Genomic DNA, 26,292 nt, shown 5'->3' on the forward strand with positions numbered 1-26,292 from the left:
AAGGAGAGTTAAATTTGCTGCATTCTGTTATTATGTTCTGATGAAATGCTAAGGAGCGGATAGGAATGGTTTAGGTTGATCCTGTTCCAAGACGAGGGTGTAAACTAAAAGAGTTCTCGACATCTCTCCCAAGCTCATTTCTATCATACTTTCATTATGTTCCTCGCAGCGCAAGGATAATTGGCGTGACAGGTTGTACAGCTATGGAAAGAAAACCCCGGTTTCCTCTTACTCACTGTCTGGTTTTAACTGGAGACAAAAAAGAGGTGGATAAACAGGGAAAAGGTCCCGGAGAGAAGTGGAGAAACAAGGTGGCAAATGTAATACGCGAGTTTTGCATTACAGCCAAAGGTGACGTGGGGAGAAGGAGACGTTCACAGCACCAGCCAAGCTGTAAGGAGGGAGCTAAAGGAGATGGCGGTGTGTGGTGACACACGCGGGACGAGCAAAGAAATCGGGGCAGGGGGACAGCTGGTAAGGACACTTTACAAATGCTGGCAGAGTGCAGGTAGTAATCGGTTCTCTATTATTTAACATAAGATCTGAAAATTCAAATACTGACGTTTGAGAAACAGGCAGCAGTTGCTCATTTGCATAAATTTTGTTATTAGCACTTGTCACTCTGTGACTAGGAGATAAGGGCAGATAGCATTCAAGAGAGACAGACATGAAGTGATATATATGGGTGAGATCCTACTTTGCAAAGTCCTCAAGAAACAACCCTAGCTTTACACATCCAGGGATGGGCTCTCAGCCAACTTTTATCATTCTGGGATGAGATTTTGGAGCTATGGCACACAGAGATACGGAAATATCAGTTCTACGATTGAAAAAAAAAAAAAGCAGACATCATTAAGGCATTGTATGAAACCCCTGTAGTTAAACATCTGCTACGTTCTGTGCTGTTCTGGCCTCCCCATCTCAAAAAGGCTGCAGTAGATCTGGAGAACATTCAGAAAAGGACAATGGTGACCAAAGGACTGAAGCCACTTCCACGCAAAGAATGACAAAACAGACCAGAAAAAATACAACTCATTGAGGACATGAGAGATCTATAAATCAAGGGTGGCATGGAGACAAAAAATCGGTGAGAAGCTCTCTGGTACCTCTTCCAAAATACTACCAACAGGGTGTCAAATGAAAACTACCAGGAGGCCGCCTCAAAACACGCCGAGGAGCATAGCGTGAGATGTATAGTCAAAGCCGTGAAACTCCTTGCTGCAAATGTCACGGATGCTAAAAGCCTCCGTAAGTTCAAAGGTGACCAGGCAAATTCACAGGAAAAAAGAATCTATCAAATGTTGTAAAATATAAAGACGGCACCTTTGACTCAGGAAGTCCTTCAGCCTTAAAACACTGGAGGCCGGGAAGAAGCACTACAAATCTGTCGTGCTGCTCTATTAATCTCTATGTATCTGCTAATGGCCACCATCACAGACAGAACGCTGGGCTGGATGGGCTTTGATCAGACCCCGCGTGGACATCCGTGTGTTTTTCTGATACACTCTTGGGACATGTGGAGCTATACGATAAGGCGCCTTGTCCGATGGAGGGATGCAGGGAAGCCCAGGAGCAGCTCTTGTCCTGCCCCTGCCAGCTCTCCCTGCCTGCAGGTAAGAACTTCTGTCAGTACAAGCCATAAGGGTTAGGGGCAATAAGAAAACAATAAATAGATTTATGCTTGCAAACCCCTCACGGTACCATCATTTCATTAAACATCCTTTTGCCTCGATACCTTATTTTGTTTACATAAACTACTTTGGTAAAACACATATTTTACCAGTATGAGGTGTGTCTTCGTCAAAGTCCTGTGATTAGGACTTTGTGGCAGAAAGGCCTAAACTGTTGAGGAATATTTTACGCCATTTTTTCTCCTCACGTGCAGGAGCACAGTCACACAAAACCCCCCCAACGGCTCACTGGAAGTGCATTTTTAGGAGATTGCACACACGCTTTATCTCAGGCACCTAAACCAGACATCACTGGGTTCAAGGCCATCTAAACATTCTGATAACCCCGCGCCCTTGGGAATCTTCATCAGCCCCAGAAGTTCACCAGGGCATCGATAAATAAGCACGCTGAATTTTTCAAGGTATCAAGTGTCAGTCAAATGGTTTGTAAAAAATACTCTAATTATATACCAGGCAAAAACAGGACAAGAGAGCTTGACCTGGGAACAACATATCCAAGATGTCACAGGAACTACAGAAGATATAGTAGCAGGACCCGCATATCGTTCTTTCTGTTGTATCATATTTAAACACAAAAAAGGACTTGGGCAGTAGGAATCCAAAGGGAAAGGAGTATGTGTAACACAGATGATGGGAAACAGATTTAGTTATCTCCTTTTCCCGAGTTTTTGGATAAAGGGCACCCCTGTTTCAATCTTTTGCCGGGATAAGGAATCAAGGAAGGATCATTTTTCACAGAACTATCTACTTGCATAACTTCTCATATAAATGCACAGTCCAGATCAGCTTCTTCAGTTTTATTCATTCTTGCCACATATATATTCCCCTATCTCCTGTTATTATTGTTATCATTGAGATGGCATTTGTATTCCAAAGCCCTATTTCCAATGGCTGATAACTTTCTGAATCAATTTTCTTTGAGCCAGAATCTCTCATGCTTGTTGTCAGCCTGAGGGTGGGTGTTCATACGGGAAGGTCTGAAGAAAATCCATTTAATCATTTTTATGAAGATCAAATTTTTAAATAAACGTAAGTGCATTTTCTGTGTTCAGAAAATTGTTTATAGTTTAATGGAAACTAAACTAAAAAAAAAAAAGCTAATGTAACATTCTGTAATTTTAGCTGCATGAAACTCCTTTGCTGACCCTAATTCTTCCTCTGTGGTTTGCAACTGTAAATAGGTGATATAATTAGCAATATTTCTGTGTCCTACATCTTTTAAAAGTTATGCCTGGAAAAAAAAGCAAAATAAATTTAAATAGTGCAGTAGCATGCAAATTGAAATAAAAAAATGTGGAATTAAAATAAAATATTTGAATTTTGCAGTTACAGGTTTGCTGTTGCAACTGCATATCAGGCATAGTCCATAGCAACCATTAGGTTGCTATAGTGTCCAGGGCAAATCCATACACTTAAAAACCATAAAAATCAGCAAGACGTTGCCTACTTCTCTAAATGGGGTAGAAGAGGATGAGCGCAACTCCCTTTTCAGGTGGAACAATGGTTCCGAGCCAGCACTTGGACAAATATTGAGCTGAAAGAAATCTAAACTTGGAGGGTCTTAAATCTTAAAAATAAAATCTGAATACAACTGATTCTAAAATACCATCTCAGACAACGGTTCTCCCTTTTTCCTGCCAATCCAGAAGACTACTCATTCTTTTGTACTTTAACTTTTCTATAACTATGGATAAAAAGTGTTTCTTTGATACTAGGCAAAGGCATGACCATATGCAATAAAAAGTGTTAGAAAACTTCTGGAGCAGAGTAAAGCCTCTGGGACACTTCAGAACAAAGTTTCAAGACGCTAGATGTCTAGTGAAGACTGCCCCTTTTACAAGCCCTTTTACATCAGATATTGTACACACAATGTATTTTTTCTTTTATATATTTATTTAGTGAGATGCCAAGCTGTAAATACTGTAGCGCTTGCTTGTAGAACAAACTGAAACTTCTTTAGAAAACGTTTGTCTTCTTGCTTGGAAATTTGGCCAATACAGTCTTCACCAGGCACTCTCGACCACGTGTGTGGCCACAAGCTGCTGTATTAATTTGCTTAGGTTTTTAAAGATGTGTCTATACACCACAGAATAAAAAAAAAGGACTTATAAATTCTGCATGAAACAAATCCATATCTAAAGCATCACCATTGCTCATGGCATTCAGAACAGCTCATAAATAAGAAATCCTCCTCCCCCCGCTTTTTAGATCCCACCACTTAACAGTATTATAAATGTTTTGGACATCGCATGAGATCAATAAAGAAAAAATAAAAATGATCGAAATGAAAAAGGGTGTAATGATGAGAAAGAACAAAGTTACAAAAGATACAAGCTCACAGTTTTCAATAACGTGTCGTGCTTTTAACGCAAGCAGTTCTCACCTGAGTGTGTGAAGGTGGTAAGCCTTTTCGGCCATATACTCCAATCAATGCATCTTTCTGAAGGGATATATTGAATTTTAGAAACTGTGGTTGATCAATGAAGAGTTGTGATCTCCAAAAAATCCCAGGGGGAACTTCTTGTATCGCTCTTCGGCCTATGTCAAGTTCTCCAGAATCTATAGTGTTGTTTTCTTGTGCAAATCCCCCTAATTTTCCTGCCGGATTAGAATAATAAGAGATCAAAGATTAGTATTCCTTTCTTGCTTTCAACCATCTTTCATATAAACCATCAAATATTTAGAATCACCTCAGATAAAATGTAACCTGACAATCTTTCTGAATGTAAGATCCCAGGGAATTCGCTGATTTGGAAATAAACAGGCAAAGATACCACATATACCTACCAAGTAAAAATACTGTAACTTCCCTGAGCACCAGCGTTACGGAAACTGTTTTAGGATCTACATTAAACTATTCATGTTTTCCCCAAGTATTTTAACAGGGGTTTCCGGCATAAAGTCTCACACTAAAAAATTTAGGGTAAAAGGAAATGTAGCATACAGATTTTAATAATAATAGATATATAAACATAAGCAGTCAAGAGAACTCATATACAGTCTTTTCTACATTAAATATCAGAGCATTTCTACAATACTAACAATGTCTACAGCTCCCGTTTCCTATATTTTGTTTTTGTGTTCCCCAAAAAAGGCAATGTTTCCTGCTCCATAGTGCCTCTGTCCTTGTGCCTTTGCCCCCCATAATGCCTACACCCTCTGCGCTCCCCAGCCTCAGCCCCAAGCTTGGTATCACCTCCTCGTCCACGCTGTCTCCTGAATAAAACGTACACCAGCATGTCAAAGTCTGGTACTTTCACTCTTTTCTATATCATGAATATGCATTTATCCTGCAGGCCCATTACTAGGAATAAGAACTGAAGGGCATGAATGATTTTCCTCTATAAAGCGTTTGTGCAACTATCAGCCTTAGGAGGCCAGTGATGACGGCTTGGAAATGCCCCGAAGAAGCAAAGAAGACGCTAACGTGCAAAAGAAACGTGTTGTCAAATGCTAACACTGAAAAACTGGACTAGTGGTTGTGGCTTTAAAAAAGAAGAAAATGAAGTCGTCAACTTTAGATACACCCAATAAACTTTTTCTTCAAGTGGGTAAGTGCAGGCAGCAGAGCCTGGATCTACAGCACGGCTCGAGTACAGAACAGTATCATCTGATCCTCAAGGCTCTGTGGTGTCCTGGTGAAGCACCATCAAATAAGTGAAGGGGGTAAAACTGCTCCAGCCCAAGGTGATGATGCCGCGAGGCCCTGGGCTGGACGCCATGGACAGCGCAGGTCTGGGACAGCTCTGAGACCTCCACGTTGCCCACTGGGGCACAGGCACGCGCTAAACCCGGCAAAGATCACTGACCCTTCTCAAAGCTCATCGGCAAACACATCGTGGTTGAGTTGTGGTGGTGTCTTCTACTGCCAGATTCGTAGGAAGCAGAACTACTATGACTGATGCACCGAAGAAGTGGTGCGCTCCAACCATCACCACCCAGATTTAAAATGCGGGATGTTTTCGATGAATTTGTGTCAAGTCTTTTTGAGGGCAAAGACTCAGATCTCATGTTCAGGCACTAACTCCATGCTGTGTGGCTGGCCACGGGCAGTCTCGGAAGCTGGTGCCAGGGTCAAGCCTACTTTGATCTGATGGAATCAGCGCTGTCATATCCAGATTAAGGTGCAAAAATGCGTGTGAGACCTTGCTTACCAACACGTGGCAACTCCGGAGTAAGCAAGCAATGCCACATTTAAGCTGCTGGCACAATCAAACTGAGCCTTGAGTGGAGCAATATAAAGAAAAATGGAACTGTAGTTACAATCTTAACAGCTCGCTGTGTTTTTACCAATTTATACTCTTTTTTTCAGCAGCTAGTTTATTACAAAGATTGAACTAAACCCATCAGAATGTGATAAGCATGTTCAAGTGATGCTGACTTGTTTGCGTACAAGTGTTCTGAAGAACTGACAACGCTCTGTTGCTGCCCTGTCTTTTACGTTCAAATTCTACATTATTCATCATTTGATGGAACAAACTGACACAACCTTTTTGCAAACATTTAGGCTTTAAAAAAAATAGATTAAAAACTGAAATGCCAGGTGAGGTCACAGATTGATCCTCGCCACTTTTTGTGCATCTGAGAGGAACAACAACCGCTGCGGAATTAAACAGGCAGAGTGGCCTTGAGCGGGGGCTTTTTCTAACAGCAGTGCCACAATGGTGCTGCAGTCCCTGGAAACGTCTCACTTACGGGATCCTCATATTGATCAGTCTTCTGCTGAGAAGAGACAGTGAAGTGTCTGAGCTTGGAGAAACCTTTTGTTTTTTTACGCTTTTCAGGACGAGTCCGATGCTTTTCTAACTTTGGATTTCACCTTTCACAACATTCGTATGTAATTCTAGAAGACGGATCTGCAGTCACTATCTAGGTTCGTTTAAGCATTTGTTTCTTGCCACTTCCTTCAAATTTAAGTGCGTTGTGTTGTATAAATTCACATGCTGATGACGGGTAATCACTAAACAGTAAACACTTGTTTGCAGTATTGATCTGCAGCTTCCCCTATTTCTACGTTTGAAATTAAACCTAATTATCTCTTACTACTGAAAGGATGAACTAGATAGCTTAAGCAGATGCATTTTATCAAACATTTTGACCAACTTCCCAGGAATATCTATCGCTGGGCTTTAACACTCATCCTTAGAAGATAATGATCCTACAGACTCCCATTTTCCTCACCAGAAAAGAGGTAGCTTTACCCTGTAGCCACCTGTCCCAGTAACCCCACACCACCTCTCTCCAAATCACCACTAGTCGTTTGCCCTCCTAAGAACAGGGTCTTAATTATTCTTTGTTCCTTCTTGTATCTCAATGGGCATAAGAAAAATCTTCGTAGCGTCATCATTTTCTTTTCACATTCTAAACAGTAACTGTTCTTATACACAGCTTTAAATCAAAATATGAAATGTCACGTTCATTCCCTCAACTCCAGCATGACATACCAGTCCAACTATGAAACCAAATTTCAAAATGCCCCGTCACCTGAATATATTCTCTCTTCTCTACCCCCAACAATTTTTCTTTCACAGACCCTCCCAAAAAGACAGTAATACAAATATACATAAATATTTATAGGTAAATAATACTTATGTCATTATTTGTACCTGTATTGCTAGATACACTATTATTTAATTTACAAAATACATTAATTTGCCATATCACTAATATATCCAATCCTCATATGATGCATTTATGATACCGTTAATCCAATGCGTTATGGCTAATTAACAGGTAAAATATGCGTTATATTTATTATTTGTAAATTGTATTTCAACTGTCTGACGTTAGGGCGGACAAAATCCTGAGCTAAACAAATATTTAAAGAAATAAACAACATTTAATTATTATACAAGAATTCACAAATATCACATGAAGCCAAACGCCCTCTGCTTCTTTGCAAACGTTCTATAGATTAAAACATAAGATACGCTGTGAATAACTGAGTATCTGTAACACGGAATAAAAATGAATGCACAACCAAACCACAAAAACGCTCAACAAGAATTGCTGTATAATATCATTTTCCATCCTTCAAAAGCAGTGCTAATTAGAATATTAGGTTGCAAGGCTGGATTTACAGAGTGTCAATAGCATGTTCTCCCATTCCATTGCATAACCTTGGATTCGGATCTGCTTCTGGGAGACACCTGCTACACATCCTTCTGCAACAACCATTTCAAGAAATGAAATCAAAACCTTCATTAAAAAACATACCTTTCTAGAAGAAAAACCCAACATAACATCTAATTAAGAAGTTACTATACCTTTAATTAGCACGAGATACTGTAAACAACTCAAAAAAAGCTCAATACATATCATTTAAAGCACGTATAATGTATTTTAACGAGTATAATCTCAAAAAATGCATTTAAGTAAGCCAAAAGAAAAGCCTTTTCCCATTCACTTTTTTCCTCTCTTGCATTTCTTAAAAATCTGCAATTAAGCATAAATGATTGTAAGGCATTTCTCAGTTCCCCATAGATTTTTATATGACCTAAAATAAAGCCAGCGACACGTGAGAGGTGTCCAACAGCTAGAACACAGTGGTGAAACAAGTTGTGTTTTCTCACCTTTCTTTTCTATCGCCTAGTTATAAAAACAGCTGAAGCGCTGACGCACCTCAAGAAACGTTTGTATTTGATTAAGCATGGCTTACAAATTACTTTGGAGAACCTCAACTGAAATGCCCTATAAAATTCCCCGTATCCCTAGAAGACACACTTTCTTACGGCGCCTGATGCAGCCCTGAATGACGCCTGTCGAGATAAGGGGGTGCTACTTTGCTGGCAGTTTGCTGTTCATACAGAGACAAGCACTGGGAGGGGGGGGCGGAAAAACCAACGCAAAAGAAAGAAACAAACAAAAACTTTGGAAAAGGCTTGGTCAGAGATTCAAGCTTCACTTAACAGATGATTTGCATTTAAGGGTGATTTAACGTGCTTTTACTGTCGATTGATGACTAGCTATTTCTAGGTAAGCCACAGCTGAATTTTCGGCAGAGGTCATACGGATGCATTTTCCAGTTTAAGCTTTGCTAATCCATCACGCGCAGCACCTGTACGTCTGACTGGCAAACGAATGCCCGGGATCTTGGGCAGAGCAGGCTATGATTTTCTGACCAAAGCAGCCCCAGGATTAGCCAAAATTTAGACGAGAGAGCCAAGGAAAATGCCTGGCCCATACAACACTGGGAATTTCTCCCACCTAAATCAGAGTATCAGGATATCACCGGGGGGCGGGGGGGGTAAAGCGGGGCTGTACTGAAAGCTCTTCACCCATGGAAGTACCCAAATCAAGGATTTAATGATTCTTCCTTCCATCTTTCTGTAACAAGATCGCAGAGGGCCCCTCTCCTTAAATTTCACATTTAGTCATCACACCTGCTTAACTTCCGCTTAACTTCCGCTTAACTTTCCTTTTGTGGTTTAAAATGTGTATTCCCTGGTCTGTCTGTTGTTTAGTATTGATGGACGCTGATAAATGAGCACTTCCCATATTCTGCAGAGGACAGCATTTTACCAGTGGATGGAATTAACCCTGGTCTCTTTTATAGTAGGTTAGGGACACAAGGAAGAAAAAAATGGCATTTGAGAGACACGTTTATTTTTCAGGCAATGTAGAACGGGTTTCAATTTGTAAAAAAAATTAAAAATGATCAAGGGAAAAAGAACAATCTATAAAATGTTATATATATAATTATTTTATATATATTACTATATATATAATATACCTATGTTTTATAAAAGAGAGTGTATTGGCTACTGAGGGCAGAAGACAGTGGGAGGATGAGCTGTCACCGCAGCATCAATAGTCATTAACCGTACAGTAGCTTTTTGCTGTTCATTCAAAACAAGTAAGAACACAGAAAGAGATAACGAATATCCAAGTGCAAGAAAAAGGCGGTAGGGTAAAGGAAACAAAAAAAGAAAAAGTCCTACTGGAGAAGTTTCACATGCTTCCAAAGATGACGAAAAGAATGAGCTCAGCTGTAATTTTTTTCTATAACTTGGAGCTGTGATAACTTGAAGAATTTGCAAGATGTCAACTGCTGGCAGAGGCTTCCTCCTCCTCCGCGGTGAGGAGGTCAGCTCTACCTTGTGAAAGGCAAAATGGATTTTTGTGTAATGAAGCAAACACCGCATTCATCAACCATTTAAATCAAGTTTTCCATTCAAAAACTATTGATTTTAAAGCCTCTGATAGCCAGAAGTGCACAGGCTCTTAAATGTTTTGAGAATCTTAAAGGGCAACATGGAAAAAGGTCGATAAAAAATAATCCCTTTATGTGGCTTGTATTTTAAAAGCTCCTATAACAAAACTAATAAAGTTTGGGGTGGGTTGGTTTGGGTTTTTTTTAACTTTTTATGTTGGTTGGATGATTCAGAGTTAATATTATATGCTAGAGACTTGGAGAAAACAAATGAAAGTATTATACGAGACCTATTAAATTTCAGAGAGAAATTAAAAAAAAAAAGAAAGGAGGAAAATATCATCATCCGTAGAGAAAAACATAAGCCACTGCACAGTGAGGTCATCATGCCACAAGAAGCTCCTTGATCCTGAGTTACATTCTACACACAGCGAAGAGAGAAGCTTCGAAAATGTGCAAAATCTCCCCAAAGTGTCATTTCCGGTGCCAACTCTTCAGAAAAAGAGATTATGTCCCCCTGTCACAGACGTGGCTTTTGGCTGGTCTAGAGCTTGTTGGAACTCCCAAAGATTGAATCTCGGTATCAGGTCACAATTATGAAATAGCGTGTCCCGTCACCTTGGGCTCCCTGGCTTCACTGTGGCCGTTTCTGCCGCGTGGGACCCAGCCACCCCAGCCCCACAGCCAGGATGGACCCCACCAGCCCCAGCACCGTCCTGCAACCTCTGAGGACCCCACAACAACCACTGCCTTAACAAAGATTTTAGAGTAAGCAGAGGTTCTGCTTCTGCTTCCGCCTGGACATGTTCCTGTGCAACCTGCTCTGGGTGACCCTGCTCTGGCAGGGGGTTGGACTAGATGATCTCCAGAGGGCCCTTCCAACCCTATGATTCTATGATTCTCTGGATGTGATGAGAGCTTTTCTATCCTCATCAGATATTACATGAAAATTCCAATGAGGAAATTCGGTTGACAGCCAGCTTTCCTATTAAGATGAACATTATTGCCCGGGATTCATCATTCCCTTCACACGCTACGTAGGATGAATGGTATGCTCTTTAAAATTGAAATTCGACTCCTGTTTAGTATCTACTTGTCTATTTAAAATTACCATTACTTACAAACGCTCTGCACTTCCATTAAATATATAGTTCTGGAGGAAAAGTGTTAAAGTCTGGTGATGTTAATAAGACACAAAGAAAGGAAATGCTCCGAAAGAAAGAGAGAAATTGGTGCCTGTTTCACTTACCGTTTTCTCCAGCAGGAACTGTTACAGGATGTGTTGGCACAGTATCAGAATTCACTTTTCCGTTCTCAAACGTATCATTTTCAGTTTGCTGCAACTGCCAGTTGAGGCCAAACAGATGCATTGCTGGTGGTAAAGGATACAGGTTATTTGATGCTCTTAACCGCAATGACAAATCGCACAAATAATGGCTTTCCACGCTTTGCAGCGGAATAGCAACTCATACATTAAAAAATTAAATTACAGGAACAAGCATTCACAGACTAATAGTTCAACTTAGCAACGGCACTAAGCAATTACTACCACTGTCCTTTAATGATACAGTGCTTTCGGTGAACGCAGTTGACAGAAAGCTCACCAGTCTCATTTTGAGTCTTTTACCGGTCCCAAATCAATGTTCAAAAGCATAGGCAGTAATTATGTCCTTTTCTCTTTTTTCATTTTTGATCCTTCTGAAGAGACAAATCATTTAAGAGAGCTCCTAAATGACCTATAAAGTAAATGATTTCACCGGCAAACGGATCCGTTCTTAGCCAGAAAGGGAAAAGAGACAAGGGAAGAGGAGAGGGAGGAGGGTGCTGGGGGTGTTGCAGGACCAACCTAAGACATGAACTTCCCATGCTGTCACCAGCACCCCGCGCAACTCCAGTTCCATGCCCGCTCCCCACGCCAGGCTACGGAACGAGGCCGGGACCCCTAGCGGAGCTGGGGACACCAGGGCACTCTGCTCTGGTAATGGTCATGCTGGGCTTCTGAACTACTTAATTCCCCACAATCGTGTGTATTAGAAAGGTGATACCGTGTTAAAATGTTTAGCTAAACTAATTATGAAAGACAGAGTCAGCCTTCCATGGTGTTGGGGGGAACTACTTAAGGAACCTTGAGATTACCAGGGATTAACGAATGAACGCCCTGTCTAAACTTTCAGAGCAAAAATACAGAAAAAAATATCATCACCTTAATGTTATACTATGATACACATAACGCATGCAATTTTTGCTATCTGTGGTGTGTTTCCTTCTCTTCCAATGACTCTATGATACCACCAAAATTCGTTCTATTGTCATTATTCTAATTTACGTTTGCTATACATGGGCTTGCTGATTCTATGACAGCAGTTATCTCCAAAGCTGAAATAGTCTTTCAATGCTACCAGGGAATTAAAATACACTGGAAAAAAAATTCTGTAATAATGTATTTTAACTATTAGTGCAAAAGATAAGGAAGATAATTCACTGTCTCTTGCTGCTCGTGCTCCTTCTGTCCCTGAAACAGATCACTGCTATGGTCAATGTTACCATACCATTGTTCATTCCTTCTATCTTAATGAGAAACAATTCTTTATCCCTTTTGGTTTCATCGCTGATCTTTCAATCCCTCTGTATTGACCATGGCAACCCTTACTTAAGATGAACAGGCATCAGTGGAAGTTTAGTCAGGGAGACAGTGAGCGCTGCAGAATTTAGCCCCTCTCTGCCAGCTCTTTGCCTTTACCCCTGCCCCTCACGCCTAGCAAAACAAAAAACCAGAATGCAACCGAAGACCTATTACTGAATGCTTCAAAGTCTGAAATCCTCACTATAGATGACATATTCTCTTTCTTCCAAGTTTCTGACTCTACTATTACTCTTCTTTCTCAGACCTTAAATTGTCTGTCAAAGCCTGATAATGTAGAATGTTCCTTGACCCTAAAACCTTAGTTCTTTTTTCTCTTCCCATCTCTTGTTAAACCATAAATCCAACCACCACCATTTTTGGCACATCACTAGAATTAGCCATTATTATTTTGGCCCTACCTCAGTTTATTCTTATTTATGTACTAATCATCTGACGATTGTAACTGTTCTAATGCATTTCATCAAAAACCCTAGGGTCAAACTCTACATCTGTTATACTAGCTCACTTCACTGGCAGCCACGAAAGACTGCAAATAGCTAAATATTTCATGATTGAAACCTAGTACGTTTCTTGTCTTCAGTCTGGAGGTCTACACCACCTCTCCTAACTTCGCTAGCTTCTCATCACTTGTAATACTTTTCAGGAGACAAAAAAAAAGTGACATTCATTTTGTAAGTCTAGAAGTGCATCCCTTCCAAGCACAGGAGCTTAGAACATCATTAACAGCTCTGTCTGCCGGTACCGCGTACATGCCCTCTGCCTCTTCAAGCTCCACTGGGAGGTTAGAAGGGGAAGCTCCGACATGACCTCCCAGCCATTCCCTCGTAATTCAAACCAGCTGGAATTTGAAGTCTTCAAAGGCAAGGACTGTGGGATTTATATTGATTACATCTCAAAGAGCCATAGTTACTACAAGGGAAGCGACAATTACCTTTTCTTTGTGTTTGTGCTGATGTGAGCCCCACTGTAGTTCACTGTCCAAGATGGTCAGTAATAGTTGTATGCCTCAAAAATACTATCGCTCTCTCAACTTTGACACTGAACTAGCATCAAGTTCAATAAACAGCGTCTAATAAAAATGAACAGATGGACACATGCAGCTGTTTCACAGATTGTGAATATCGGACTATTTTTGAAGCAGACCAAAAATGTTGCTTGGCAGCTCTAATGACAACCCAAAACTTACAGTGAGCACTAATACAGTAAATAATTCAGCTGTGTAATCTCTCTGAGACGGCACTACGGAATTTAGAGAATTCTCCTTTCACTACAAACATATGAGAACACCATGAAGGAATTAGGCTTGTTGATACAGGACCAAAATACGAGGCAAAATTTCTTTAGAGGTGGGGAGCTTTAAGAACATGGGTAAATTGACTAAGACAAATTCAGGCACTATTTTGTAGGTTAAGATTTGTCTCTTCTCAGCCAGCCACCTAAATAAAGGCAAACTTTAAGCCCTTATCAGTGTTATAAGGACAGTGAGGCATCTGTTAAAAATTCTTGATGCCCCCATGAGCGTGATAAGCAGCACCTGGCAGTGGTAACTGCACACTGAGCTCACACTTCGGCGCGGGGGCTGAGACCTTCAAGTCAAATGTTAGGATTAGTGCTGAATTTCCAGAGGGGGACCGGTGGGGGCAGACTGCAGTGCTGCTTACGCTTGTTTGATTTCCTCAGGTCTAGAAAAGGATGGAAACTTTCTTCCACCTTTGAGATAGGGATGTGAGAGTTTAATCCCCTTCTCTGTTTCTGAAGAATTGTTTATATTATGTTCAGAGAAATAGTAGGTGTACTTCTTTCTATAAAGAATTTGCTATATGAAGCCAAAATATATAAAACAAAATATATTTCTCATTTCTCAGCTGCTATTTTAGTCCCAAATCTCATGTAAAGCAGTTTCTTGATTTTTGGATTGGATATTGCCTACAGGGTCTGGTTCATTCCCATTCAACTTGGCATTTATTTGGTGTTAGACAATGAAGACAAGAGACCCTTCCTAGAGTAACCAGTTCTGCCAAATCTATGGGGGTACTGACACCGGAACAACTTTCAATACTGGTGTATCTTTGATGGCAACAAGGATGGGTCTGAGGATGCCAGATGCCTCTAACCGGAAGGCAGGCAGCTTGTGGTGGTTGTGGTCAGGGACAACAACCACCCACATAACCCACAGCTGCAAGCATGGCTGAACCCTCAGGGCATGGGAGAAAAGACGGGCTGTCACAGTTCCAAATGTGCCCAGAAACCCTAACAAAAGCCTCCTTTTACTGTATCGTGACTGGGGTGATTGCTCCCGTCGGGGAACGGGATGGCTTTTTTTGGATGCCTTTCAGTCCCCATCTCTAATCTGAAGTAATCTCTAGTTACCAACAGATCTTCTTCACTTGTTGGAGTTATGATAGCATTTTGGGTTGTATGAGGTGGTATCTGTACTGCTACTGGCCAAATCATCAGCATTACAGCCAGCCTTTGGAGGGCGGTGATAGTTTAAATGGTGAGGACTCCATTCCCTGTATCAGAGTGGGAAGGAGAGACAGCAGAGAGGAGAAAGTCCTCGGGGATCTGCGCTGCTCTTGGCACGATCACAGCATCAGTGGCTGGATGGTGCCGGTGGATAGGGCTGAATTCTCCAGAGCAAGTCTCAAACAGACGAGCAGTAACCAAACTTACACTTGGGCTTTTGCCCCCTCCCTTTATATTTCTGCAAAGCAGCACATGCCAAAGGACTGGGAGATTCACCAGATTCAGAGCTCAGATGAAAGGAGTGCATTTATACCTGCAGTAGCAGTGATGTTAACGCAAAAATGCTATCATTTGTTACAGGCTATCAGGTAATCTTACCATCTGTCACCACACAGTTCACTGAAGGGTTTCTGAACCACCTTAAACTGCTTTTTCAAGCTTGGTTCATCTTACCTTTCACTCTGTAATTGAGGTCTAGTTGTTTTGGTTTATGATCAGGCTACAAGGCCTCCATTTCCACTCGATAATTAAAACGGCGACTAAGAATACATTTCACAGCAAACACTTGAAAAAAATATTACGACTAGTTTACACCGTGTAAAACATTTTACAATAACCCGCTTCAGGAAGAAGTTGCTGCTATCAGGCCCTTTCTTTCTTTTAACGTTTCCAGCCCATTTGTCTCACGCGCGCCTTTCTCAAGCCAGTATTGCTGCGCTTTACGCATTCCTCTTCACACAGAACTTGTTCTCGAGCAAACACACTGTATTATCACTTCAAAACCCTCTTCGAGACTTTCTTCAAGCAAGCCAAAAAGGAATCAGTCCCTCTATTGCGAGGTGGTAAGAGAAAGGGATAATTTATGTAACTACGTGGCAGAAGCAGAACCGTGCGAGCTGACAAGCCCCGGCGGCAGTCACTGGGGAGTGCTTTCCCTCCGCCGCCTCAAAGCTCGCTGCTGCCAAAGTTACGAGAGGCAAAACCAGAACTGTAACAGAAAACCCATTCACGTAGCTGCTTCTCCATTTAGCAAGTACTGGGCTGTCTGGATTTTTTTTTTCCTCCTCATACTCTGGAATGGTAAGAGGCGAGGGACACCCTAGTCGATAAAGAAATGAGACAGGCGTTAGCATCCTCCAGCAGCCAGGATGTAGCTCTGAACAGAAAACAAAGTTTGGACTCAGATGTGAGTATACATACAATGGTGGGGTTTACGATTGCTAGGAAAAAGAATGAATATTCTTTTTCTTTGTAGGAAAGCGTAGCAATATGCAGTAAAAACCAGACGAATTTATTTATCGTTCTAGTCAAAATTCAAGGGTGTCTCTACAGTAACTCACCGGGATCGGCCACATCTTTTTTTAAAGTGAAAAGCAGGCCAACAGGAAAACACAAAGGGGGCAGCAAACACCCTACGAGCTCTGCAAGTGAAAGCATTAAAGATGCAGGTGAGAAGGATGAACAAGCAAAACCACATGCCTATAAGCAGAGGCTTTTTTCACAAAAATAGCCCTACAGTAACTGGAGAGTTACAGTACCCAAAGTTTGACTCCAAACTCTCTGAAGTACTGGTCAGAAGTGCCAGTAATTCAACAGCTTCCATTCTGAATTTGGCAAACCTGTCTTTTGCAGTGAAAGAATCCTAAAGGTGACACAGCGCGTTTCATGGGAAGAAGGATGCACCGATAGGAGGATTCTTTCCAGCAGAAAGAAGCAGAAACAGAATCGCCTGAATTGGGAACTGGGCTTCCAGTGTTCCTCCAGCTCTTCTTAGAATGACAACAGATGAAAAACTACCACTAGCCAGCAGAAAGAAAAACCACCGGCTCTAAGTGGGAAGCATCTCCCCAAGACCTCTGGAGATCAGGCCTATAGCGTTGGTTCTATAAACATAAAGAACTCGACACTGCGGGGAAAGCTGGCAAGAGGAACTGAACGGTGCTGGCAATCCTCCTTCCCTTCTCCCACGCGTTTTACACGGTACGGTAATCAAATCTTACTATTCATGAAGCTGTGCTTGAAGATGAGCTTCTAGCTAAGATATTGAACTCATCTTCCAGGACTGCTACTGCTACGTATGTCTGGGTGCTGGCGCTTTCAAACCATGATTTACAAAATTGCTTCCCTAGAATTAATAGAATAATATGTATGCACACTTGCACATAAGGAAAAGTGAATATCATTTATATTTAAAGCAATGCAAAAAGATTATAATTTAAACTAAGCAAATTGCAATTATTGCTCAATCTTGTTGAAGGATTATCTTCTAGTTCATCTCCCTGTTGGCAATACATTTTCAAATGAAATATTTGAACATTGAAGTGGTTTTCAAAATTATCTCCCATATATTTTTCTTGCAGCTATAATTAGAATCTAAACCTATTTTATTCTGAAGGACCTGGAGTGGACCAGAAGATGTGCAAATCAACTGTCGGTGATTTGCATTCATTTGCTTTTTTCTAAGATAATAGGATGCCTTGGATGTTGCTGCAGATCAAATAGTGAATTAAAAATAGTTAATTAAAATTTTAAATAATGTGAATTAAAAGTTACAAAGACAAGTTCTTTATTTATTACTGTTTTTCTCAAATCAGCAACGCCCCTGTTATTTCTAAATTTAAAATAACTTAAAAGTACATGCTTTTGAGCATCTTCAAAAGGTTACCCACCAGGAGCATCATATAAAAGTTTCTGTACCTATATTCTGAATGTAAAACATTTCAGTACTGCATTATATGAAAAACTTAGCGATACCTATCAAGATCAATATAGTAACTGAAAAAGTGTAGTCTTTTTCCTTTTATCCTGAACTGCTGAATGGGTCCATTGATTTTACTGTTTCAACCTGCAAGGAAATCCAACCTTTATACTCTAGTCCTCATTTTCTTCTGGAACCTTGCAACAAAGACACTGCAAAACACATCCCCAAAAAATGCCTAGAAAAAATATAGCACCAAAGATGTCTATCTACTAGCTATCTGCTATGGATAAACTTACTTTCTTTGACCACTAATCAAAGATGATTATATGCTATTTTAAAGCGTTGTTGCATTTGAACTGTTAAGAAAGAAGCGCGGTAGTCTCGGTGTGACTATTTTTACTACTTTCAACCAAAAATGGAACGTTTATTCCTCTGAAAAGTTGTATGGGAAGACGTCTCATTTTCGTTGTCAAGCCAGCGACTTTTATATAACATTGGTCTAATTCTGTCAACAGCATTATGTGAGGCACATTCAAAGCTTAAGGGAGAATCCCGATTTCTTAAAACAGAAACAAAGATCGTTATTCAGTAGCCCTTTATTTAAATAAGAGCTATCGGTTATGTCTTGTTTCAGATTTCTCCATTTAGTCTGATGATCATCCAACATTCCCCATCATGAAATACTCTTCAGTATTACCTAAACAGTCTTTAGTATCATCCTGGGCTTTCTCCTGAACATAGTTTATTTTTTTCAGATAATGCTGTTCATGTTTAACGAGATGGTGAAAAATCGTTACAGGTACAGAAATGATGGGGAAGCGCATATTAGATTGCTGACTCCTTTGAGACGAGGGTTGTTTTGTCTCTCTTAGTTCATGCGAGGCATGAAAAACATTCCATAAATTTTGGGTTTCTATCTAATAAAGTCATAATCAATGATTTTGTTGTCAAGTACTGTGGGGGAGAAAAAAAAAATTCCCCTGATTTACGCTTTTCAAGACTGGGTTAAGACTGCAGGATAATTACTTCTCTCTATTCCTTCAGGCATTTCTTTACTCTCTTCCTTCTTGATCTTTAACTCCTTCCCTTTCCTCCCTTAAACTTGCTTTCTGGAAAACAGCTGAGGCTCAGGTTTGTGCTTATCTATTTTAGTTGTTTTCCACAACTCCAACAGAAATCTTGCTCAGGGCAACATCCTTCAGATCGCAGCCTTCATAAAACAGAAGTGTTAAGAAAAGCCATGCCGATGTAATGTCTCAAAATTCATCGGAAACATCTTTCTTAGGCAAAAGCATCAGTGGGTCCAACCCTTTTTATAGTTCAAAAGCCTTATTTATTACCAAAAACTCCCCAAAACCTAAAGCCAACAAAACCCCACAAGTCTCTCGAGGGATATAATAATAATGAAACGGCACTATATGATCATGAATAACCTATTTGCATGTTGATGGCATAAAGAAGTGCGGTCTGATGAAAAGATTTGAGAACCAAAGGAAAAAGAAACAGGGGCCAATTAATGTGATGTTCAAAGGACACACCGAGCTGGGATTTTATAGTATATAGTGAAATACTTGTGTTGCGTATTTCCATCTCATGACTGGCTAAAAAAGATCAAAGCTTTTTTATTCCATATTAAGAATGACAGAATATTACAGCAAACATGCAATAAGGAGAAATGTAATAAGCTTTAATAAAAGATGATAATAAGTTTTGATAAGAACTTTTGGAATGTCACCAAATCTGGAATGTAAGATGAAAGCATCTGCATGTAGAGATTGTAGTGTGTTATTTGGAACCCCACGGAGCTAAACTGTGATTAGAACTACATATTTTTCCATAAATTAGCTTTTGTTTTGAATTTCCTGCTGAGATCACATGCAAGTTGATTGAACGTGCAAGTCAATATATAGGTTTTCTAATCCTTTGCTGTTTGTTAGGCTTCATGATACCACAATTAGAGCGGTCCACTTGTAGATCAAAGGTATGTGATTGAGGCCAAACCAAAACAACCCATAACCTCTTTACAAGGTGATTTAGATCTATCCATGATAATTACCACTCACCTGCCTGAACTGTGCAATTATGTAGATGTATAAACCAACCACTACATGCAGATCAACTTGTGAGACCACGGAATTACCACTTAAATCCGTATTTAAAAACAGAATGGACACACTGAGTTCACGGTCAAAGAGGCCTTTTTACACAACTCTACCTTACCTCAACACCTCCAGTATAAACTTGTAAGCCATCACATATCAGCACAAGCAAACAATCTTGTGCAAATCCTTGGTTCAAAACCCCAAGGTTTAAGTCAGGACAGTGATCGCGGTCATCCCCACACCGAGACCTCTCCACCACTCTCCATTTTAGCTCGGGGACATGAGCTCCTCACCACACCACAGGAATCACGACTGTGCCTGGGCCACAGACAGACAGGAGGGACTGGCTACCAGACGGCACATCCTTTATTATATAGTCATTAATGTGTTTTATGTGCGTTGGAACAACACACCACGTTCCTCTAGAGAGGCCTCACTACAGTGAGATGTGGCTTTTATGGAACTACTCCTGTGAGCTAAGATATACCGTAGGTGCATGAAAAAGACTACCAACAAAAAGCAAACAACAAATAATTTATCATATATGATTTATGAAAGGAACACAACCTTACTGTTAATTGTTTGTACGGCCAGTGATTTGCTGCTTGATAAGCCACTTGGTATTTTTTTAAGAACTACGTAAGCCTTGGCAAAAACAAGTTAAGATTACACTTTCACATTGATTCCCTCCCCCCCCGCCAAATAAAATCAGCCACGACACTGAACTATAAAATCTTCCAGGTGATACTACAAATAGGCAGTCTTAGCTCCAAAGTAGCAGTCACTTATAAAATTGATGGAGAAAACCAACTACTAGATATTGGATCGATAACAAGGATGTGTTTTAAAATTACCCTCGACTTTTGTCTCCGGCTGAATTGAAATAACGAGAAGGATTGTACCTCTCCTTTTCAAACACGTGGACACCTACACATCATTACCTCTACTTGAGGTTACTAACAGGAGAGAGACAGAAAAGAAGCTGCTGGGGACCAAAACCTGGCAAATATGTTGAAGACGAAGAACTATTCCTTGGCAGCGTGAAAAGATTTGGAGCGAGTCAAATGAGGACCCACTGTCCCACAAAAATGCCTCCGTAAAAATGGGTGTGAAACTTGGCATTTCAAAGATGAAAGAGAAGATAAACAAGAGATGAGTCTGGAGCTTTCACAAGTGAAGATAAATTTATTGCACCCAGTTATTGTGTTACACTTTGTGAAACTCATATAAATCAGTGGTTAGCAAAGGGTGTTAACTCTATGCAGATGGCTGTTGTTTTAGAGTTTTCAAAGAGTATTACCGCAATAAAAATACTACTCTTCCTTTACCATAGCAATAGTAACTTAGAAGAAGTATTTTTCCAATAAAAAACAAAGGAAACATGTCTGTTTCTTTACTTAAAGGTTTGTGGAGCTAGCTAATTTTTCAAATGACTGATACTCATTTACAATACCTAATCCCTCCCTCATATTACTCCTTCTATAACGTTATCAAAAGAGATGCTGTTGTGTGATCCTATGTCATCAAATGTTGACAAAATCACTCTGGTTTTGTTTAATCCTTGTATTATTGAGGAAAATTAAGCATTCCAGAGACAAACATCCACATCATCTAAACAGCTGTAGCACATTTGTTTTTCCTGGATTACAAAACTACAAATGCTGTTATAGGTGATGATTCCTAAGAGAGCTTCTTTTTTGTTTGTTTGTGAATGACGTTGTCGGAAATGGCATCAACGTGAAAATGAAGGATCTCATAATTAAGGATTCCTGTCTCCTTCAGAGGACACCTGACTTTCTTCTATAATTAACGACTACAGTGGGGTAATTACACGTATACAACCCATGTGTTCTTGCCATCTCAGTCATAAATGTAACATCAAATGATATTGCTCACAGCAAGTCTGGACACATGGACTTGACCTTTTTACTCTGAAGTGCTTGTGTATGGAGAGGTTAACCGAAATCTCATCTAAATCAGACCATTTTAACAGCATGAATTTTTTAAAGCATTCAAAAAGAGACCAAGCACTTCTCTTCATAGAAAAGATGGCAATTTACAGAAAAGCGGCGATTTATAAAAGAGGCGATTTATACAGAAAACTACCAGTTTTAATACATGTATTATAATTCACGTATGACAGCAGATAGCACGTCTCTAAGGGCTGGCTTCTTTCTTCACAGACCTAAGTTAGAAATGAATGGGAATTACTAGCAAAGAAGAGAAGACTGTAATCCCATGCCCACAACAACGTGAGTAATCACCTGAGTGATTTCATCTCTGCCTTGCAAAATCCCTTAAAGGTAAGCATATATTTGAAGTATTACATATGCTTACATACTACACATTTACCTCCATTGATAAAATAGGAACTACAGCTCTAAATTACTCTAAGCTTGCTATTTATCCACAAGAAGTAGTTGGTGTAATTTAACTTAATTTCTCATGAGATTGGGGGTCCGCCCGGAGGAGTGAACAAGCACCCACATCTCTACCTAACGTGCTTGCAAGAGATTTCAGTATTCCTGAAAACACCATCCAGGTTTTGAAAACCCATCATATTGCACCACAATACGATGGCAGAAGGACACGGTGTGGGACAATGACATCGTGCAGTTTATTACTCCACCTCTTACATTGCCAGGATTACTGAGCTTCAATTTGCTCCACTGGGCAAAAATGGAAGGGTGACAGGACCATTGCCAAAAACCTTGTGATAAATCTTAATTAGAATACAAACCTTTTTCGGAGCAGAGGTGGGTATGCTCCTTGACGGATTAACTTTTTTAATCCCTTGAAATCTTGTCAAGTCTCTTTTAACCTCCTGACTGCCAATTACATGTTCCTACATCCTTCTGTGTGAGGATTATCTTTCTCAATGAACGTTTTACTCTCAGGGCCGCTAACAAGAATAGCATGTGACATCCCCAACACCAATCAAGTACTAATAGTGCACTCCTGAAATAGTAAATATTATATTATGCTTTGCACCTAGTCTGAACCACAGTAACAGAATCTTTGCTTAAAAAACATCAACCAAAGGCATTATCCATAATGGTATTCTTAAAAGAGCCAATAAAGCCTATTTAAATGTTCATGCTTCAAGACATAGATGTTCAACATGTTTCGATTTTGTACTATTTCAATGAGAGATGTTAAAAATATTTTCAGCCCAATTCAGCCCCCCAATAAGGTGGTGAAGCATAACAACCTCACCTTCTGACTAGCCATCCTCTCTCTGTCTCACCGTTTTGAAAGAAAGGATGTGGTAAACATAAGAAATTACATTATTGTTTACAAAACCTTTCCACTGTAAGGGAGCACAATGAGCTCCTCAGCAATGCTGTAAACATTACACGAAACTCATACAGATATGTAAAAGCCATACCTAGGGGATACCAAAGAAAAGAAATTTATCTCATGTTAGACATAGTTGAAAATCTCTGCAATGCAGAAAGTCATGGAGGTACCGGCTGTAATATTAAGCTTCACGTTAAAGCGTAAAAGCAGTGTGGCCAGTCACCTGTGTACCTGGATACTGCCACTTACAGAGCACGTGTCAGAAATGACTGAACGGAGCTGCCTGAACCGACGTTAGCAAGGCACGGCCTACAAATACCAATTATCCCGCTTTTATAGTTCTGTTTTTAAAGACTATGAAGTACTGAAGTGAAACTAGGACATTGGTACTTCAGACTTCAAGGACTTTCCTAAGGCCCACTCAGGATGATAAAATCCTTTAGAAATTCCAGGGGGTGTTTTCTACCTGCGAAATAACTGGTCTGTCCTGCATTCACTGGGTGCGTGACCACATGTGGAAGAGGCTACGCACCCTCTGGTCCTGCCTTGTACTTAGACCTCATACCCGCTCTCCTGTCAGAGCACAACGACGTGTGGCACCGATGGCTAAAACAAGAGGCAAGTGGATTTTGTCAGGCGCAGAGCAGAGCCAGGCAGGCGGGGGACGCAGAGCCAGCCGAGCCAGCCAGCTTCTGGCTGCCCGTGACATCTGGAGCTGAGTGAGACCTGGAAACATCCATTCTGGATAGAAGCAAGACATCAGCATGTACCTAATCCGCAGCCTGGTACTTTGAGAGGCTGCCACTTCCAACTCCCACCAAGCCTGAACTGGTACCAGAAACCTTCCATATGGGAAAAGAAAGGAGGACAGGGAACACTGCTGCTGCCTCCAAACACACCAGAGACACACGTCACCTGCCCTAAAAGTCCCATGGATTGTCAAAATGACAAGTTGCCTACGACTTTGCATGGAGGGATGGGCTTCCCATAGTGTTGCAGACACTGGCGGCCTTCACAGCTCCAGACACAGGCACATGGCGAGGAAGAACACGAGACATTGGTGTGGTTCTCTCAAGGGCCTGGTGCAAGCAGACAGCATTACGAAGCCATGGTATGCTTTCTCAGAAAGGTTGACAGAAGTTTCCCTGCTGTGGATTTTTGGATGGTACTTTGAATACGTTTTTATATGTGGATTTGGTAAACCAAAAAATCTCGGAGCCCTTTCTTGAAATGATGCCAACATGCCAAGAGGAAAGGCAAAATACTCCTGATTATTATAATTTTTTTAAGAATCGTATCTGTAAATGTATTAGTCTACCTCAATGCCTCTAATTTGATGGAAAGAGAAATGGGGTTAGAGCATAAACCTGGCAAACTGTAAAAATCCGCCCCGTATCTGCAGACAGGGAGCATATTTCCAAGCCCCACAGCTCAGTGAAGCTCCGCTTACAGCAAAGGTCCCAGCACAGCCTAGGGAAGCAGACAGAAATGGGGAGAGAATGCGGAAAACCAAAAGTTCTTGGTGAAACCCTCAGCGACAGTAGCATTACAAGACTCAAAATTAAATGCAGGTCAAAGAGAAAAACAGTTTCTATAAACACATAATGAAAGTAAAGGTGATTAATGGCAACTAAACTATATTCTCCCTCATGCCTGTTAATTACAATACCTATGCTGGGTATTGTAATAAAAATTCCATTTAAATGGCATTATTAAGTTGTTTTCCTCATTCCTGGCAGTAATTGAGCTTTACAAACAGCAGAATAATGTTAACTTGGCATTGCAATCAAAAAGAAATATTATATTGTTGTTTATTGATAAAGTAAAATAGATTCCTTTTGATTACAGGTATATTTAGTCACTGCTTTAGTCACAAAAATTCAGTTCTATAACTGTCACGGTTGTAAGTCCATTAGTTTTGGGGAGGGTGGTTCTGCTCTACTCTGACTTCTGCCACTGAGCCCAACAGAAAAGGCATCTGGTGCTCCACAATCTGGGAATCCATGTGAATGCCAGCAGCTGTCACACTAAATCCTGAGCAATACGGGAGAACCATGGACAACAAACTCAGGAACAGCGCTGGAGCCATGGAAAGTTAACCTCAGTCTGCAGAAACAGACAATTTCCTAGTTTTTAAGGATTATTTAAAACCCACCTGCAGGATAGTTAATTGACCCTCAGCTATAGTTTTCACACCCCGCATCCTTCTACGTCAGTCTCCTCCAATGATGAAACTTATTTGCTATTTTTTCTGGCCACCTCCTTCTTCTCTTTCTACCTTAAAACCTCCTGTCTTAAGTTGCTCTGTTTTATTCTCAGTAAGTTTTTGAGACAACTCTGAGGACAGTTGTCCATCATGGGAAATCTATTAGCATATAAATTTTCAGCTTACTTTAAATATCTTGAGATGATGATAAAACAGTAACATATTCTGATGGACAAAAAGCATGAATGCACAATATAATAACCACAGAATAAGCACAATGTATCTATTTTTATACAAATGTGGAAAATATGAATTATCTGTAATTATCAAACACGGCTTTCAAGTCTGCTATCTCTTTTCCATTCACATTTCATTTGCAATTTGCGTGATGACTGTATGGTCATCTCCGTGTCACAGCAGAACAGCAGTTTTTCCACTGTTTCTTGCAGAAGGAAATATAAACTACAATATAGGTTTTCACAGAAGATTTTTCAGTTGTTAAGTCTAAATGTTAGCTTTCTTTTCTGTCCAAAATGGATTTGTTTAACTGTTCACAGCAAGCAGTAGTGATAAAAATAGTCCTGTGGCCTTCTTATTAAATAAAATTCCTTTTCCTTCCCCCCCCCCGCTACAGAAGAGATGTCCTTCTGTTATCGCTGATATTTAAATATTTGCTTTATCACAAAGAATAGCTGCCTGGTGTATGTTCTTGTCCTGACCACTGGCTGCAGAGCTAAGGCTAACCAAATGATCAGCCCAAGGTACACAGAGGGTAAAATGCTCAACAGACTTGGAAGTGCGGCAGATTTTTGAGAAGTCGGGACAGCAGAGGCCTGACTAAATACGTCAGGTCTCACTGCGTATGCAAAGAATGTTTTATATTAATAGAAACCCATTTAGTAGATGTAAGACAACATTCACGACAGATGCATGTGGTCTTTCAGCGCGCAGCTCTTCAAGCTTAGCTGCCTGAGTCTGGTGGTGTGTGACTCCAGCACTGCCTGAGGAAAACTGCTCATCTCTTCGGTTC

General features: G+C 40.5%; 1 protein-coding gene across 24 annotated transcripts in view; it reads right to left on the reverse strand.

Moving 5' to 3' along the window:
• TENM3 (teneurin transmembrane protein 3) overlaps positions 1-26,292 on the reverse strand; it is a 486,507-nt gene that overhangs the window by 96,836 nt on the left and 363,379 nt on the right. For all 24 annotated transcript variants that reach the window (XM_074588367.1, XM_074588383.1, XM_074588378.1 and 21 more), the window contains 2 exons: positions 11,093-11,215; positions 4,075-4,289 (listed from right to left, as the gene is read on the reverse strand). In XM_074588367.1, coding sequence (XP_074444468.1) covers positions 4,075-4,289; positions 11,093-11,215 — 338 coding nt within the window. The remainder of the gene's footprint in view (positions 1-4,074; positions 4,290-11,092; positions 11,216-26,292) is intronic.

Source organism: Larus michahellis, chromosome 5 (assembly GCF_964199755.1).
Source record: "Larus michahellis chromosome 5, bLarMic1.1, whole genome shotgun sequence".
NCBI lineage: Eukaryota > Metazoa > Chordata > Aves > Charadriiformes > Laridae > Larus > Larus michahellis.